At 44.2% G+C, this 17,900-nt stretch overlaps 2 protein-coding genes across 2 annotated transcripts in view; both read right to left on the bottom strand.

The window, feature by feature from the left end:
- Window positions 1-563: 563 nt before the first annotated feature.
- Window positions 564-3,314, bottom strand: LOC119441350 (uncharacterized). The gene is made up of 2 exons (XM_037705997.2): window positions 2,796-3,314; window positions 564-2,109 (listed from the first exon to the last, which is right to left on the bottom strand). Exons 1-2 carry the CDS (start codon window positions 3,163-3,165, stop codon window positions 1,340-1,342), a joined length of 1,140 nt encoding a protein of 379 aa, XP_037561925.1. The 5' UTR covers window positions 3,166-3,314; the 3' UTR covers window positions 564-1,339.
- A 6,177-nt stretch (window positions 3,315-9,491) lies between these two features.
- The window catches only part of LOC119463733 (alanine--tRNA ligase, cytoplasmic), a 58,598-nt gene continuing 50,189 nt past the window's right edge, over window positions 9,492-17,900 (bottom strand). Inside the window, exons 16-21 of the mRNA XM_037724560.2 lie at window positions 17,653-17,729; window positions 13,979-14,168; window positions 13,754-13,807; window positions 10,774-10,896; window positions 10,479-10,667; window positions 9,492-9,862 (exon numbers count right to left, since the gene is read on the bottom strand). Of these exons, the coding sequence (XP_037580488.1) occupies window positions 9,632-9,862; window positions 10,479-10,667; window positions 10,774-10,896; window positions 13,754-13,807; window positions 13,979-14,168; window positions 17,653-17,729 (864 nt within the window). The 3' untranslated portion in view covers window positions 9,492-9,631. The remainder of the gene's footprint in view (window positions 9,863-10,478; window positions 10,668-10,773; window positions 10,897-13,753; window positions 13,808-13,978; window positions 14,169-17,652; window positions 17,730-17,900) is intronic.

The following is a 17,900-nucleotide window of genomic DNA, read 5'->3' as shown; positions in this document are numbered from 1 at the left end:
GAAGGCATTAAATGGATAAAAATCGTTAATATCAATTTTAGGGCTACATTACAGAATAGATGCTGTTAGTATTTTTGGTATTCATGGCGAGGAAAAAAAAAAGAAAACACGGAGAAAATTAACATGGCGGTCTTTGTTTCAATTACAAAATTAAATGTGGCATAACATACGTTCCTATTGCAGTATCCTACACTCCGTTTCAGACATCAGGTGCAACGCTGTGGAAGCTACGCAAGAAGTGCGATGACGAAAATGTATCACTCCGCACGTTCCTTCCATGCTTCGCTGCGCGCCAACGGCGCGTTCGCTCGCGCTCGTGCGCTCGTGAGGCTATGCTGTGACGGGCTGCCAATAAAAAACTCGAAAAGAAATGCAACGAAAAACAAATTGATTTAAAACAACGCATTAGTAGCCGTTCACTACAGTTTGTTTCTAAGGATTAAAACTTGTTTCTTACAATACTGAGCCTATATAAGGAACAGTTTCGCACAATTGCGACCAAGAACATCTATTTCTAAGTGCCGACGCCCCAAGAGAGAGTACAACAGGAAGCGTAATGCTCTGTCCATGCTGGCGATGGGGACCTTCCAGAAGTCGTTTTCTTTGCATGTTAAACCTACGGCATTCTATTAAAAAATGTTCCATAGTTTCCGGTTCACAGCAATAACGTTGAGGGGAAGGAGCCAAACCAGACCTGCGGAAGTAAACATTAAGCATTCGTATCGGCAACGCTTTCTGGTAAACGAAATTTCAAATTTTCCAGTGAAACACCGTCTGTTGTGCCAAGGGAATCCAAGATGCTGAAAATCAGTGTTATTTAATACATATATAATATGGTGTTCCTCACGAACAGAATTTCTTTTAGATCTTGCAGCAGAGATATATGTCGAAGGTCGTGGAATCCTCAGTACCGGGCCTTTTTAAGCTCAGATCCTTCTGAGGCGCCCTTTCAAGAGACATTATGTCGACTGCCATAGAACGTGGGGCCTTCGATTTGATCTAGTGACCGTGCACAACAAAATTTCGCGGCACAGATTCCTCTTTGTTCAACACCAACAAAAGAATGCGCGTTCTTAGAACAGATATGTCAACATGATTTCGCTGCAACTAAGTTACAAAACGGACCTTTGATTATGTGTTCCACACAGGTTTATACATTTCCACAGACAACAGCCCTGCCCTACATCCAGCGCCATCTGCGTTCCTAGAAACCGCAGCATTACCTCGTCGAACCGAGGTCCAGCCACGTAGGCCCCACTCGTCGCAGTTCCTTCCAGCGACGCTGTGACCCGCCGGCCGGCCACTGCCAAGCCTATGTACTGCGCAATTCGCAGCGGCGCTACGCTAACCTTAGTAGCGCGGCTAGAACCACGACCACCGCCGCCGGGGAGCGGCGCACTCCTCTGCCGTAGGGCAGCTTGTTTCCTTCCAAGTGTTCGGCCAAGTTCACGCAGCGATCATTAAGCTCCTTCTTGTGGCTAAAGCAAGTGCAGTGGTTTAGGATGCACGTGGCATCATAATCGGCACACTCCTCTTCCGAGTTGCAACGCGAACGCGCGCCGACTTTTGGTACACACTTGTGGTCCTCTGTGCGACCGTAGCCCTTGAGGCAGGCACACCAGCCTCGGCTGGTGCACTCGCTGTGTTCGGTGGTGTTTAAGCACTGCTCGTCATACATGCAGGGCGTCTCCAGGTAGGCTTCGCTGCGGCAGGTCACATGCTTTGACAGGAGTCGCACCTTGTAGTAGCCCTCGCAGACACACGACGCGTCCCTGCAGACGCCCATCCGTTCAGCGCACTCCGTGCCGGGTTCCTGGCACGCATCGCTCAGCGGCACGGACACGTCCACGTGCACCGTGGCCAGGTCGTAGTCAGTGAGAGTGGTGCAGTTGAACGTGTACACCCCAGTCATAGTTGGCAACCGCGTCAAGCTCTTGATGAGAACGCTGGAAACGCGCCCCTCCGGCACCGTCTCCTCAGATAGCGAGTCGTAGTCTTCCAGTGATTTGCCATTTAGTGTCCAGAATATGGACACTTGGGACTGGTACGCGACGCTACAGTAAAGTTGTAAGCCCTTGCCGAGGTGTACGTCGTAAATGTGCGGCTTGCCTGGGAAGGAAAGCAGAATTCAGGCTCTTCACCAGCGCACTTTCTACAATCCCTATATACATGTACACTATATAATATACAATTGCGCACTATGCACGACTTCCATTCGTGGTTTTTAAATAAAGCGCAGAATTTCCCGCCTTCGCATTTAATCCCGTGTACACGATAGTAATTAAAGCACGGACGTACAATCAGTAGAACAGTAAGGCATTTATTTTTCTACTTCTAGCGAAACGTAAACCAAATGTAAAACTGATCCCGAAAGAACGCAAGGACTCGCTTGCATTTGGATTCCCTTATGTCACCCTCCAGCCACAAATAAGCAGGAGGTTGTCACCATGCGTCTGTTCAACGCGCATACAGTTTCTACAAACCCTCCCAAAAGCGTCGGTAACTGCAACTTGAAAGTCTACTGCTCCAATTTGTTTTTCCGTTGAGAGTTTCAAAGCTTCCTCTCATCAAAACTTCTCTCTCTGACAAAATCTAGAGAGTGGTAATTGAAAGACTGAGCTAGTTATAGGACATTACAAACGACTAAAATGTCACGTGTAAAATTTGCATTTAATGGTATACATTACACGACTACACGAGTGCAGCAGCTGGGTTTGGCGGCATTGTGTAGAACTAGAAGTGAACCAAAATATGCCCACATGTTAGCTAGGACGGGGCCGGATATGTGATCGCACCTTTCTCGAATTTCATATTTGGCGGGCTGTTCTTGGCAGCGAGAATGGAACCACCGACGGGCGATCCCGAGTGGTGCTCGGGTCGGATCCTCGGCTGCCTGGACTCCTTCGTGGCCACGCTGCCGAACGTCCGCAGATCTCCGGCAGGCCGAAACGGCACTCGACGCCGGTGCAGCAGGCCCGGCGATGGCTGTCGCTCGAGGATGTCCAGCACCGACTTGCGCAGCTCCTCCGAGAGGCGCGAGTCGTGCGGCCACGACATGTTCTGAAGGTATTGCGAAAGCTCCGCCCTGGGCCCCCAGGCCCAGCGGGCGCCGCCCGACGGAGCCACCAACAGCGGCAGGAGGACCGAGAGTCGCAGCGACAGCATGGCGCGGACGGGCCGCGGCTGAACACTTTTTCACCCTCCCTTGCAGCCCAGCAGCAACGACGAAAAAGTAACCAGTCGAATTCGCGCGCTCGATGAATATGACTCTTCCGGCAATTCTTTCCTTTGAGGCTACCGTACTGGGTTATGGCCATAGGAACGTTTGTGAGGCCCTCTGCAACTTACTGCGCGAGACAAAAATAGTTGCATGCTAAAATTGTTCTTTTTACTTTTTATGCTCACATTTTCACTGCAATGTTTAGATATTTCAGCCTTCATATATGTAACAGTAGACATTTTAATTCCCATTTACAAGATACTTATTTCAATTCACCTGATTTCCTAAAAAAAATGATATTTTTTTTTTCCCCCACCCGATTTATGGCCGATCCCCCGGAGCGAGCTGAGCCAACAGCAGCAGCGTGTCGCTCTCTTGCCGCTGACCCAATAGCGTCGTTCGTGCTCAATCGTAGACAGCTTATAACAATTAATGCTGACCTCACTGATACAGTTAACGTCATTTCACAGTGTCCATTGCAGTTCTTGCACAGCAGTGAAACGCATACCGCAGCGACGCAGAGAAAGAGCGGCCCTCAAGGAAATGACAACCGCAAACGACCACAGGTTACACAGAACCATGCAGCTTGAGGTGACGCAGCCGCGCCCGTATTGGCAGCGCATGATTCCGTACTCTGTAGGCGCACAGTATGGCGCACGAAAATAAGCCTTCCGACCATATTGAAAAATCCATATGCCGGCCCATAACTCCAATATCCAATAATCCGATATGAAACATGTAGGATCCCATATGAAAATCCGTTTTTTCCATATGTCACATGATGTTATTGGATATAGGAGTTATGGGGCATACGGTTTTTATATTTCTTTCTGTAGGGCGAGATCATTGAATTTTGGCATGCGTGCAGATTGGTATGCGAAGTGGGAACGAAGTCATGCCGAAGTACGTTGCCAACCAAGGAGGTTATGTTGCCAGCGTTCTGTATCAGGCGCATTCAAAAGCAATTTCGCGCCTTTTGACTCCAGCGTGAGGCTTTTTCGCAAGTGCCTAACTTATATTAGATTTGACTGAATAATAATTCAGATTTTTTTTTCTGGTATGACAAGTACTTTTTTTCTACTTTATTAATGAATAAAGATTTTTTTCACTGCTTAGTTTAGTGCAGTATATTGCCTTCCCGAAACCAGCGTGCCGCTTATATATTGCATCTACATCCTTTTCTCTTGATTATTTTCTTGCCTATAAGTCATTTTGCATCTCGTATGGTTGCTTCTCTACCGTGATATTTCTAATGGCACCAAGCGTTGTCTTTAATGCAAGGCAGATACATCGACATTCTTTTTAAAATGGGTATTCATATTTTGATAACGTGGTTCCAGTGATCCGTTTGTTCTAGTTTATGTGCACAGGGTTACGTGGCACAAGCTTCAGCATTTCGTGTGATTTTTGTAAGATAACTATGTTGTAATAAATTTTTTAATGAATATGCTCTCTGTGGTGCAGCACATTTTGAACTGTGCATGCTGTACATCAAGGATGCACGCTTGCTATCGGCCAGGAATATACAGCTTCATAAGCATAAGATATGCTAGAAATCAATCTAAGCCCAATGTAGGCCCAGACATAAGCCGACCTAAATATTCACGTGAGCCATCCCAGTGAATACATTTCTTCCTTAGGACATCCGAATCATGTCCCAATGTCCATGCACCATTTTAGAGACAAATAGGTCATCCGCCGGACGTCCAGTAGCGGATATCATATCACAGATGTCCCAAGTTATCCCATATATGGACCTTTTTCGGCATACGCGTGAACATTTGTCCCTAAATTGAGGCTTAGCCTTTGAGTTTCCCCGTAACAGAATTGTTTTATCACATGTTCGAATTACAGTCCCAAGCTATTGTCTGCAGCTCATGTGTACGTCATACCATACGAATTTTCTGAAGCAATTTACTTTGAAAACAATTCAATTAGTTCAATAAGTCACTTGGCTTGGCGGCAGGCGTAGATGAATGAGGAGTATGTTGCACGTCTGCACAACTGCGCGCGCGCGTAACGTGTGTAGAAAATGTAGATGTTATTGATGCGTGGTCTGTGACCGTGACAGACATTATAGCAAACATTGTGCAAAAGGCCCGGACATGTCCGTCAAATGTACTCAGAATGTCCCCATGATGTCCCTCGCGGACGTGCAAGGGACGTCCGCAGGACACGAAAAATATGCGGCCAAGCGGCCATGTGAGTCATGTCCTAGCAGTGGATGTCCATAAGATATCCATAGGACCCCATTGTTGTCACTGGGATGCTAGGTTCGATGTAGGACCAGACGTAAGCCAACCTACAAATTTCCGTGGGCCACGCTAAGTTCGACGTAGGCGCAGACGTAGGACAACCTTTAAATTGTCATGGGCCATGCTAGTTTCGATGTCGGCCCATACATGGGCCAGCCTTCAAATTGTCGAGGGGCTTGCTAGGTTTGAAGTTGGTCAGGTTGGGAGCAATGATCGACCCTAGGTCGGTACCTATAATAATTGGCCGATGTCAATCCCAAAGAACGGCCCAACCGAAATAGCCAAGCATGGGCCACACGTGTCACGGTTGGCCACAATATACTTGCCCGACATTGAGAGGAGCAAATGTTTCCTACTGGGGTACTCCTACCGTCGCCGACGACCGTGCCACTGGCTCAGCGCCGACGAAGCACTGCGGAGCGGCAACGTTACGTGCGTCTCATTGACACGGGCCAATCAGTGACGACAAAAACTCACGCTTCGCCATTATACACTCTGCATGCGGCCACGATGATCCTGTCTGGGCGGAAGTTTAGGCCGCCGACGAAGCTAAACGCGTGGTCCTCCTCAGTATTTACGCAAATGCACATTTTGCGGGTAAGAGCGGCAAGATTCCCCAGCATAGAGTTTCCAGATTTCGCTCTGGGGACATTTTGGGTCGGGCAAACGCGAGAAACAAACTCGTTTCGTTCGGTGCTTTGGCAACTGCTCTGTGCACATCTTTTTATATGCTTATGCAACTTCGCTAGTTTATTGAAACGTATGCACTCATCGCCAGCATCGCAAAGTGCGCAAGTGGTTGCTGGTGCACCGGTTGCCTTTTTGGAAGAGCGCGCGCCGCGGTCACGTTTCCTTCCTCCATTTACGGATAGCGTGGCGGTGGAAGACACAAAAAGTTACCTTGGAATGATCACTTGTTGGGCCGACTGCATTGGATACAAATATTTTACGTAATGCTCCATATACTATAGTCATTTCTGGATGCCTGCAACAACCTGCCTGACGCACGGGGCCGTACTATAGGCTTAGCGCGCGGAGAGTCCAGTCCGGCCAGAGTCCGGTCGTGCCTGACGTCATGCTCTCAACTCTGCCATGTATATGGCATCTTCAATTCTTGTCATATATTTGTCCGATCGTTCTCCCAGCGCTACAATAAAGTAGATGTCATACCAATAAACCTAATGTCATTAATGTCAAACATTAATGTCATTTTGTCGTCCGTTATGAGGTCCCTAGGTTCTCACCTGTCTTTGTTAACTTCATGCTTCTGTCCCATATGTTAGTACCAGTAGAATTCAATGATTGTACTTTTCAATGATATCGGTAAGCTACAGGTCATGACTTGGTAATGCCTATTGTGTGCTTCAACTCATTATTGCACTCCAAGAGCAGTTAACAGCAAATTCATAGCTGATATGCAAACCATCCTAAGCCCACAAATGGCTTCCAACTCCCTTTTGGTTGTTTGTGGAAATTTTAATGTATACTTGCTCAAAGATAACCACTGATTGTACCCTTCTCTTGCAATCTCTCAACTGCGACGATGTAACAGGTTCTCCGGTGCATTTAGTTACCCAATAGCTGTTTTGAATTCTGGTGGCAAACCTAAAAAATCTATTAATGGCTTTGTGAGTCTTATAACAGCCACTACAAATAATAATTAACAGTGTCTTCTCTTTGCACAAGAGATACCATACCACTCGATTAACTTCGCGTTGCGTCACTTGCTTCTTTACAAAAGACTGCAGGACATAATAGCTGGTACACAGAATCAATACTAACTTCTCGCTAAAAAAAGCTTTTCTATTTTACCAAAGCAATAGACATGCTTCCCCCCCCCCAGTGGAAATTTCAATCTTCCCAATTATTTTAACGCTCCCAGTGAAAGGGTTACTGAATATATGTACAGGCAGAAAAATATGGAACAGATTATCATTGGAATTAAAACTGGCTCGTAATTTTAGTCTGTAAACCATACTGAACAGGCAGTTTTATATTTAAGCTCAAACCTTGATATATCGTGTACAAAATGTCCTATTTTTTTTTAATGCTGGATTTGTACAGCTCACAATCAGTACTTTTTTCTTGTTATCTACATTGTGTTTATAACAATGTGTTATTGCATGATGATATGTAACAGTGATGTGCTACAGCTTTGCATTTCCAAGGCGCATGTATTCTTTCTTAATGGACCAGGGAGGGTGTGGCCTATCCATTTCGGCTGCTTCTAAGTGCTGGTTGGCTGGGTTGGGGTATGAGCGAGAATGAAGCCTGCCTCCTGCTTGCTCGTACCCCAGCCCAGCCAACCAGTGGTGGTTGAAATGGACAGTAAGTGGACATCTACAGAATAACCCCCCCCCCCCCCCAGGAACTAGCCAACCAGTTTATTGGTATAACTGCCTGTATATTACATTCAATATAGGTGCCAATAAAGCTCTCTGGAACTAATGTTTTGTTTGTGTAGGTGTTCCTTTTTAATAATATTTGTGTGCAACATAATAAACTATTGCAAAATGTATTGATACAACAGGAGAGTGACTCATCTGCAATTACGTGAAGCCAACAAACAACAAAGACAAGAAAAGCACAGGCGAAATTACCTGTTAGTAATTTCTTCTCTACCAATTGGTAGAACATCGCATGCGTAATGCAAAAAATATGGGTTTGGCTCCAAATGTTGGCAAGCTGTTTTTTTCTCCCCTTTCATTTCCCTTCACCTTATCATTTCTACATATTAAGTTAAAACCACAGGCAATTTCTCCTATGCTTTCTTTTGCTTCATTGACGGCTTCATGTGGTTGTGTCTAAATTAAATTAAATTATGGAGTTTTACGTGCCAAAACCACCAGCTGATTATGAGGCACGCCGTAGTGGGAGACTCCGAATTACTTTCGACCACCTAGGGTTCTTTAATGTGCACCTTAATCTAAGTACACGGGCGATTTCTGCATTTCGCCCCCATCGAAATGCAGCCGCCATGGTTGTGTCTAACAAAAAAAACAAAAACAAAAAACACAAGAACAAAAAAAAACAACATTTTTGCAACATTTTTGTGTCTTTTGTGTCTAACAAAAATGCTGCAGTTTCGTCCAAAAGGCAAAGCATCAATTGCGATAGCAAATTAGTAGACAGCTATACAAAGTATGGATAGCAGCTTTATCGGCCATATAAACTTGCAAACATTCGCTTGCTAACTAAATTAACCAGGATGATGTCACATGCGCACAAGCAAACATGAACACATCTCACTCGATGACCGCGCACATTCGCTGTCAAACCGCTGGAGTGCGAAAGCGTGGCAGCAGCAGCGAGCGAATTGACCTTCGTGCTGCCTCTCGCTTCAACGTGAACTAAGCGGTGAGAACACAGTGCACACGAAGCTATCAGCTCAGCGCACTCTGTCCCCATCACAGATCGCTTTCAAGGTAGGGCCTGGGTGGCCATGCCATATGCAGCCGATGCCGGAGTAGAACGTCCCCACCCTCCTTCCCCCCAGTGCCTTGCCTGCAACGGAAGACAACGCACTTCCTCCCCGCTTTCCCCCCTTGCGCGTGCAAGAATGAACCATCATTGTCGGCTCACTCTAGCACGCTGTCACTCGCACATACAGCATACGGCGTGTGACAACGATGTTATCGCCCTTGGACTTTACACATAACAGCAAGGGGACACCAATGGAAGAAATGCACCTGGAGTGTCCATATAATTGCTATTGCAATAAAATCTAGCCCCTGGTACTGTTGTCCTTGTGCTAAGTTATGCTGGCCGTACCCGTCGATATGCACCAACTAGCCCAACAGAATACTGTCGTGTTCCCCTTGCTGTTCGTTTGCAATGCAAACAGTTTTTTTTTTGCTGGACTTCTGAACTGCACAACTAATAGGATTCCCTAAGAGATAACATAAGTGCTTCAATGTGTGAGCACTAACAACAGTTCAGTCAAGAAGCTTTTTAATTTCCCAGAAATAGCTTCCAAGCCATGACGTACAAGCCATCAGAGTTCTGTAGCCATGCAATAGTAATTGACAACAATTTTTATTTTGTCAGAGTGAACCATAGCTTACTAGAGAGAGTATATATTTACAAAATAAAGAGAATAAACAATTTGACTATGTACACATACGGTAAATACCTGTGCTACAAACTGTATATCTTATCATAACTGGACATCTGTTTTCTTGCTCAGTTTGCCAGCACAATGACTTTTGGCAAAATTGACAGCAGCTTGTTCCACAGACTTGAGATCTAGATCTGGCTGAAATGATGCTCTCACATGACAGTAAGTCTTAGCGGTTTGGGCTTTGGATGACACAAAATTAGGCAAGGTGATGTAAGGTCCAACAGCTTTCACCCAAGCCTCCGCTTGAAATTCACTGGTCAAGAACTCCTGCAGAAAAAAAAATAAGGGGTGGGGGTAGGAAAGCATAAGCAAAATTCTCATATAATACGGACTTTCTTTCTTCACCCTTTCCAGCGTCTCAGTCCATATCTCATGGTATCACAACTGGTATCATACCATCACTGAACATGAAAGTCACTGAATACTAGCTACTATTCATGGTTTAAATAAGGAGACTGACAATTGTATAAGCACTGCTTCTATCACTCTGTAGAAAAACGAAAATGACTGTCTTTGCCAATGGTTGTGTGCTACACGTTCGAAACAAGTGGTCTGATGCATGAGCCTTGTTTTTGAGCATTTCAGTATGTTGCCATGTGACTCTTTATGGTGTAGCTTTCAATGCTGTAAAACTAGTTTAAGACCAGCGTCTTTCCTGGCCTGTTGTATTTTCTCTGTTCCTCTACGGTCTTTCCCTTTTCACTGAAGCACTGGAAATGTTTCAGACATCAAAGTTCCAAATAGCTCAGCTTTCTGCATTAAATATATTCACTCAAGCAGCAGCACATCAAACTGACCAATGCATTTTGCATTCAATCCTTCAGAAAGCTTACAAAGGCAAAATTTCAGATCATGATCAATTATACTTCAATGACAGACACACCTTGGGGACAGCACAGTCTATGCGAAGTTGGTCAGCATTTATGAATACTGCAATGAAGTATGGCTTAGAACTGCAGTTCTTGTATGCCAGCTTCGACACAAGGTTTCCATCGATGCAAAAGTCGAAGCAAGCCACAACAAAGTTTGTGTGCTTCCAATTCTCCAAGGCCCTGTTCAACAGATCCATCACCTGAAAAATATGTGTCACATAACTTCATCTGGCACCTCAATAATATGTTTAGGCATACAACTTTAGCCAGTTTGGAGAAATGTCACAGAGTAATTAATAAAGGTACCTTTGGCTCTCCAAAATTCCGGTTGTACTTTCGGATGATACTGTCTACATGACGCTCCAGCTTCAGAAGTTCTGTCTCTGCTTGCCTCTGAAGCAGCAGGGAAATTCCACGTGCAGCTACAAGCTGGCTCCATTGAAAAAAAGAAAGCAAGCTTAATTTTTAAGAGCTGTCCCAAAACATATTCAAAGTTATTTAGCCTGCTTTAACCAGACTGTAAAGTGGAAATTTGCATGGAAAATAACATGCACATCTGTTCTGTTGGCTTTTTCCATCAAAACAAATATAATTGCAATATTCACTGAATATGGCACCTACTTAATGGGACACCTACTTAAAGGGACACTAAAGGCAAATATTAGGTCAAGTTAAAATGATAGATTTGTGCTCGAGAATGTCTAAGGCGTCAATATTATCGCGAACAGAGCTTTAGTATTCAAGAAATTGAGGTAAACACAGGACACGATTAGAGACTCCTCCGGAACATTCAAGTATTAGCTCGATGACGAAGGCACTCCTCATTATAATTCTGTCACTAGTACTCAACCACTCGTAATAGAAGGATCATTGTATTGCATTATAAGACAAAATAAAACGCTACTTCTCCAGTTCTATTTGATTTTTAGAAAAAGAACTCACTGACGTTACCCTTGGCAACGACGCCAGTGGTTCAAAGGTTTCGTTTTCTCCACTCTGGAGCCACTCGCACTTTTGCATTTCAGTAGTTTCATTATTGTGTAGTGCTGGGCTGGTTTTGCTGGCTTGTGAAACTCACACAAACTGAGAGTAGCAGACAATGCCACATCTATGTGATGTCACGGGATACCCGAACGGTCCGTGCCACTTGACCAAGAGCAGCTGCAGAGGTGAATCCAACAGATCTTGCCTTGGCTTCTCCATCGCCGCCTGTTAGAGTTTTGTGCAGAAAACCGTAGCACTGTCTGTCCAGTGCCGTTTTACTCCCTGACAGCAGTAAAGGGCGGTGATGGCATATGAAACTTCACTACTCCCCCATTCAGGGACGGTCGAATTGAATTGCGCTAAAGGTATGTGGACCCTTCAGATGCAATTTTCTCGTAAACCAAGTCTTTTCTTGGCACGAAACAAGCGCTGCAAGGTTTCTGGAATGCTATTTTAACAGTCCACGTGGACTTAGTATTTGCCTTTAGTGTCCCTTTAACTCTTTCCGTAGTGCGCCCATTGGGCATGGTTAGCTGTCTATCGATGGTTTGAAACACCGCTTTCGAGACCTTCCACACTGCTCACGGATATACTGCGCTATTGGACGTGAAGGAGGAGAACTATATTTTAGTTTTATTGCGATAGCAATTATACGGACACTTCAACCGGATTTCTGCCGTCAGCGTCGCCGTGAGGGTCCCTATAGATAAAATCTTCGTCGCGCGCCGTATGCCCGAGCGGAAGTGTGCGGGGACGCGCGCTATCACGGAGAGCGAACGCACTCAATCTCCCACGCGCAAGCAAGGAAGCGGGAAGCCAGCGCCGGAGGGAGCGGGGGGGGGGGGGGGGGGGCGCACTTCTACTCTGCCAATAACCGCGCTCGTCGCTCTCTCGCACCGTCGCTTATCTCCACACGGCTCTGACCTTTATGCGCCGTGCATTCGCCGCTCAGTTTCCGTTGAAGTGATAGACCGCACGTACCTTCGCCCGCTGCGGCGTATGGTCTCGCTGCCAGCATTTTGACAGTCGTTGTCTGCAGTCATTCAGTGTGATCTATTCATGTTTGTTTGTGCGCGCTCAAACCACGCTTGTTTATTCAGTTAGTAATAGTCGGGCCACATCTTCCAACGCACGCTACACATGCAATGCTGCCCGGATCGGCAGTGCAGCGCTACAGGTGTGTCCCTTCGCACGCGCTGCCCACGGGAAGCGCTTCTCATCAACACCACCGTTTCACACGCGCCTTCTCGTGGTCATCAAGTCTCTCTTCATGTCGGTCTACTTACGCCGCAGCACACCTGCTTACTTAATCAGCTTATATTTACTACAATTCATATTGCTACCAAAGCCGCTCACCTTACTTCGTATGACATTGCTGTGTTGCTATCGCATTCATTACTTCGCCCTTAGGGCGAAACTGTGACATTTTTTTCTAAGCAGTTGACTTTTCTCCCGCGAGGCAGTGATTTTTAAATGCACTCCGAAGTTTCGCGATCACCAAAAAAGAACGAAAATATGGCCGCCCGCTATTGATGGTTTGAAACGCCGCTTTCGAGACCTTCTGCGTCACTCACGGACACACTTCACCATCAGAAGTGAAAGAGGAGAAACTATATTTTTGTTTTCTAAGCAGTTCGCTTTTATTCCCGCCAAGCGGTGATTTTTAAACGCGCTCCGAAGTTTCGCGATAGTAAAAGCAGAACGCAAAAATATCTGGCTCCAGAAGTGGCGCACGCGCTTCGGGAGATTGCAGATATCGTGATTCCGCTGCCTCTGCAGCTAATCTCTTCGATACATCGAATAGCAGTGAGTCAGAGGACGCTGACTTTTCGTCAGACTTTGAGCGACGCAAACCGGCGCGGAACATCGACAGCCGCAGCCCGGCACGCCCAACTGTAGTGCTTGCAGTTAAATTTTTATAGCAAAATACCTCTTCAATAAAAAATTTGTCTTTTTTCGGAGATAGTGCCTAATAGACAGCAATACATCTTGTATATCTCATAATTTTCATAACATTTTTTTTAGTAGATACAAGCGTGTCTCTACAAACTTTGTTCAATTTTATCGCACAATCTTGATTTTAACAATTTATATCTTTTTTAAGAGATACATCTCATTAACAAAACATTTATGCGTGAAAAGTGTATTCATTTTGCTTCCTGTTTATGTATTGCATTAAATATTGAGTGCAGTATTTCCTTCAGAAAAGAACATCTGCCTTAACATAGAAAAAACGCCTATTTTCCCCATGGTAGGGAAAGAGTTAATAACACACATTTCAAGAAAAAAAGAAGGGGCATACCTTTCGCACTTCAGTAAGTTTTCTCTTGCAAGCTGCCATAGTCACATAGTCATCCTAGGGACAAAAGCAAAAATGACTGTCACATGCTCCATGCCACTTACAATGTAACTGTTTCACTAGGTAAATATACACTCATTACACAACAGTTACAAAAGGACATACTACAATGTACCACATAAGGGAAACAAATAAAATGAATACATAGCCTAATAAAAAGGCACCTACCAATGATATACGGTTCAAAGCTTCAACTTCTTCTGCCAGCTCACGCATTTGCTTCTGGATGTGCTCATCTTGAAAACGCAAAGCAGCAGCCAATGGCCCAGCTACAGCACAGATGGACCTTACCATGGTGCCCACAGAACGGTGTGATGTCACCACAATTTCTCCCAGGTCCGACAAGGATGAGACGTGCCTTCGGGTGACATATAAACCACATTTATAACACAAGAAAAAGACAACTTCCTTGTGATATGAAACATGCTTTAGAAAATATGGCCATTTAATGGGCTACTAAACCATCTTACATCATTGAAAAAAATAATGACGGGCACCTCTCCGGGCTTTTCAAGTTCCTTCTTCACGTGTTGTGACGTCAACAGAGTCATGCACATGATGTCACCAGGGCAAAAGCTGTCAATTGGTCCGTATACGAAACACATCAGTTCAGATACGTCTGCTAGCACACCTTTGCCATATGGACACACGCTTTCTTTCTGCTTCTCTCACTTGCCTGTCATGCACATAACTGAGTTCACCTCGTGTGGTGTGTTTTTCACTGCATGTGCAGCGGAAACGTGTGGCTGATGGTAAGTAACCGTGGTAAGCAGGAGTTAATGGTGTTTACAAACAGGAAGAGAGCACCAAAGTAACATTTGGGACTGACATAGTGCCCACGTGTCTTCTAGAGAAGTATGTGGTGAGGAGGAGAGAGCACCTATTGGGAGGCTAGCAAAGGTGAGAGAGAAACCACTGGCTGCCTTTGAGCTCAGAGTGGCTTAGGGGCCCTTTAAAGGAACAGGATCATACATCAACATTTAGCCTCGTACAGTAGACTTCCGTTAATTCGACTCCGATTAATTACATTTTTACAGTTAATTCGATCCCGACCAAAGGTCCCGGCCAGCGCCCATGCACTTCCATGGCCTCAAACATTTGTTCTTTCTATACTAAAATTGGCATTCGCCAGATAATTCGAACTTGACCAGTCCACACGCACGCACTTGACCCATATGATGACCCTAATAACGACCCCTTTAGTGGCAGCATCTGTCTCGGCGGAGATTAGGGGACAGTGAATGCGTTGAACACACGTCATCTCCTATGAAAAACACCTATTTTCAGCCTGCCCTAGGAAGATTTTTAAGCAATAACGGTAGCTCACACTGTCTCAATACGGTATTTATCCGATTCTGAGGAGGAGCCTTTTGTTTTCCAAGGAAATTGGGCCGAAAATTGCCTGCATGGTGCAATCGGATACGAAAACAAAACCGCCTCTGCGGCGTTTCATACGCTTTATCGCATAAAATTACTGTATTGCAGCGAAGCTGACTTTATAAACTGCAGTCAAGCTGACTTTATTAAACCAGCTGCCATACTAAGAAATCGGGCACATGTCAGATTTCTACTTTGGTCAGAAGCTTTAGGTCATTTCTTCGTTGGTTTTCTACTTGGGACACATAGAAAGTTGCTGTGTGTTTTATTTGGAGGCGTGTTAAACTCGAGCAAATACCGTGAAATGAATCAGCGCATGTTCTGGCGTTTTTTGTGCATGTTGTTTAATTTGACCGACCGGATAATTCGATCAATTTCGTTGGTTCCTTCAATGTCGAACTAACGGAAGTCGACTGTATAAGACTTCCCTTCACAGTAAATAATGTGGGAAGAACTTATCCAAAAAGGATGATCATAGTTAGCTAAAAGTCTCTAATGATGAGACTGTAGTGCTCTTCCCCTTTTTATAACAATCAGTTATAACAATCAGCCCACAGTAGCCCTAGTAAAAAAATGGCTATGAGATCTTTAGATCTAAGCAGCTGTGCAGCTGTAGGTAGCAAGGTACATCTAAACAAGTACAAAAATTATTCAAGGGGTATATATATAACAATGAATCCTTACCAACATGCGCAGCTTTCAGGTGTTCTAAACATTGTGTCTTCTTACCAATCTCTTTTTAAGATTTTCTTGCAAACAACACTAACAATTGCAATTGTCTTTTTTTTTATATATATGTTTAGAACACCTGAAAGCTGCGCATGTTGGTAAGGATTCATTGTTTATGACTGACAATAAGTTAGGAAAGATATGTGTTGCCGTGCAGAAAAAGAAGACTAATGAAACTGCAAGAAAAGACTTGACAGGTGTTATGTAAAGCATATGTACAAGTTTGCAGAATGCCATTTGAGCATAGCTTAAATGGTTCTTTCTAGCTGCCGTCGCTATTATGTAGGGCAGACAGGGCATAAATCAGAGGTTAAATGAGCATAAACGTTCGTTGATCAGTGAAGCACTGTCGAACCTCTTGTTACATTGTAGCAACTGCAAATGTACTCTAATATTTAATTTGCAGACAGTATTGTTCTGTCCATACATAAAAATGAATAAATGCACCTTATGGACGAGTTATGGCATATTAATAGTGGTAGAACATGTGTAAGTCAGCCCTAAATTATCTTGCCAAGAGGAATTCTTAAACAGTTATCTTTCGCAAGTGCCTGCGCATGTCCATAATTGACAGGTTGGCACTGACTTCCCTTGAGCATGCACAGATAAGTTTTGTATCTTCCTTCTTTTCCGCCACTGTACAAACTTTCAGTTGATAGTCGGCATTTGTGTAGTTCTTTTCATTCTACTTTGTTACAAGTTTGCACACCTGTTTTCCAGTACTATGAGACAGAATGTGCTATGAAATAAGGGTGCTCATAAAAAAAAAAAATTTTGCTTAGCAATATCCTTAGAAGCATGGCGTTAACTCTTAAATGATGAATTACACTATAAATTGGTGCACAAACTTGCACAAAACTGCACAAGGTAATGATTCATGATTAAACAGCATCATCACCAATGCAGCGTACTTAGTAATACCACATGAACTCACAGAGGTGGACGCATCTTAGGCACGGTTAAATGTACTCTGCTTGTCATCAGATATTACTTCGTCACTACTGTTACAGCTGTTACTCTTTCAAATGCCCCCCCCCCCCCGTAGTTCATTTTAAATTGCAGTTTGTTCCATGCATTGCCCATTGCCTAGAACATCTGGCCCTGTGCCTGTTGTTTGCCTCTGCTTGACACTTCATATCATGTTCTCTATATGCTTCTTCTACCTCAAACATTATAACTATCTGGTGCTGTTTATTTTTCTTCAAACCTATTTCAGTGTCCAGTGGGTGCACCCATTACCCTTACCTAAAAAAGCACCAAGGTGCTTAAAAAATTCCCAATAAAGAAAGAGGTAGCTGTAAATTGGCATACAAGCGATTGCATGAGCCCATTCCACACTGCAGACATTTGTTAAGATTGCTATATTGTAGCTTTAAAAGGATTCCTCTTTTGCTGCCACAGCTGCATTATTTTTTATTTTTCACTTCACCTAGCATCCCTTTCTGTTATATCAGCTCTGGCAACATATGTGCACATGAAATTGTGAAAGTTTACAGTCACATGCTTTCTAAGCTGAATGCTGTGGACCTATGCACTTTCAACAAGAGGCTTCCTATTTCATTAGAAAAAAATTTTTTTTTAATTAATGAGGGATTGAAAAGCAGGCAAGATGGAACCTATCCATTCTTGCGCAGCACACACAAAGAAAACCCGAGAAAGAAGACAGGAGAAGACAAAAATTGATTGTCAATCCTTTTGCCTACACATAGAGGCCACCGCCAACACAATGAACTTACGTTCCGCAGCAAAGCTCTTGAGAAAAGATGTCATCTTCATTTCCAATCCTTATCACAGAGACAGTTTTGGGATAAGTCTGCATTGAAGAAGGTTAAATAAAGAGCAGGAACAGGACGCTAAAAATAAAAAATTGAAGAACCTCAGACGCTCAGTAATCATACAGTGGAATCTTGTTGATACAATCTTCACGGCAACCGGAAAACAAAGCATATCATCCGAAAATCGTATAATGCAACGTATTATCTGA

This window comes from Dermacentor silvarum, chromosome 1 (assembly GCF_013339745.2).
Source record: "Dermacentor silvarum isolate Dsil-2018 chromosome 1, BIME_Dsil_1.4, whole genome shotgun sequence".
NCBI lineage: Eukaryota > Metazoa > Arthropoda > Arachnida > Ixodida > Ixodidae > Dermacentor > Dermacentor silvarum.
This window is presented reverse-complemented; position numbering and strand designations above follow the sequence as displayed.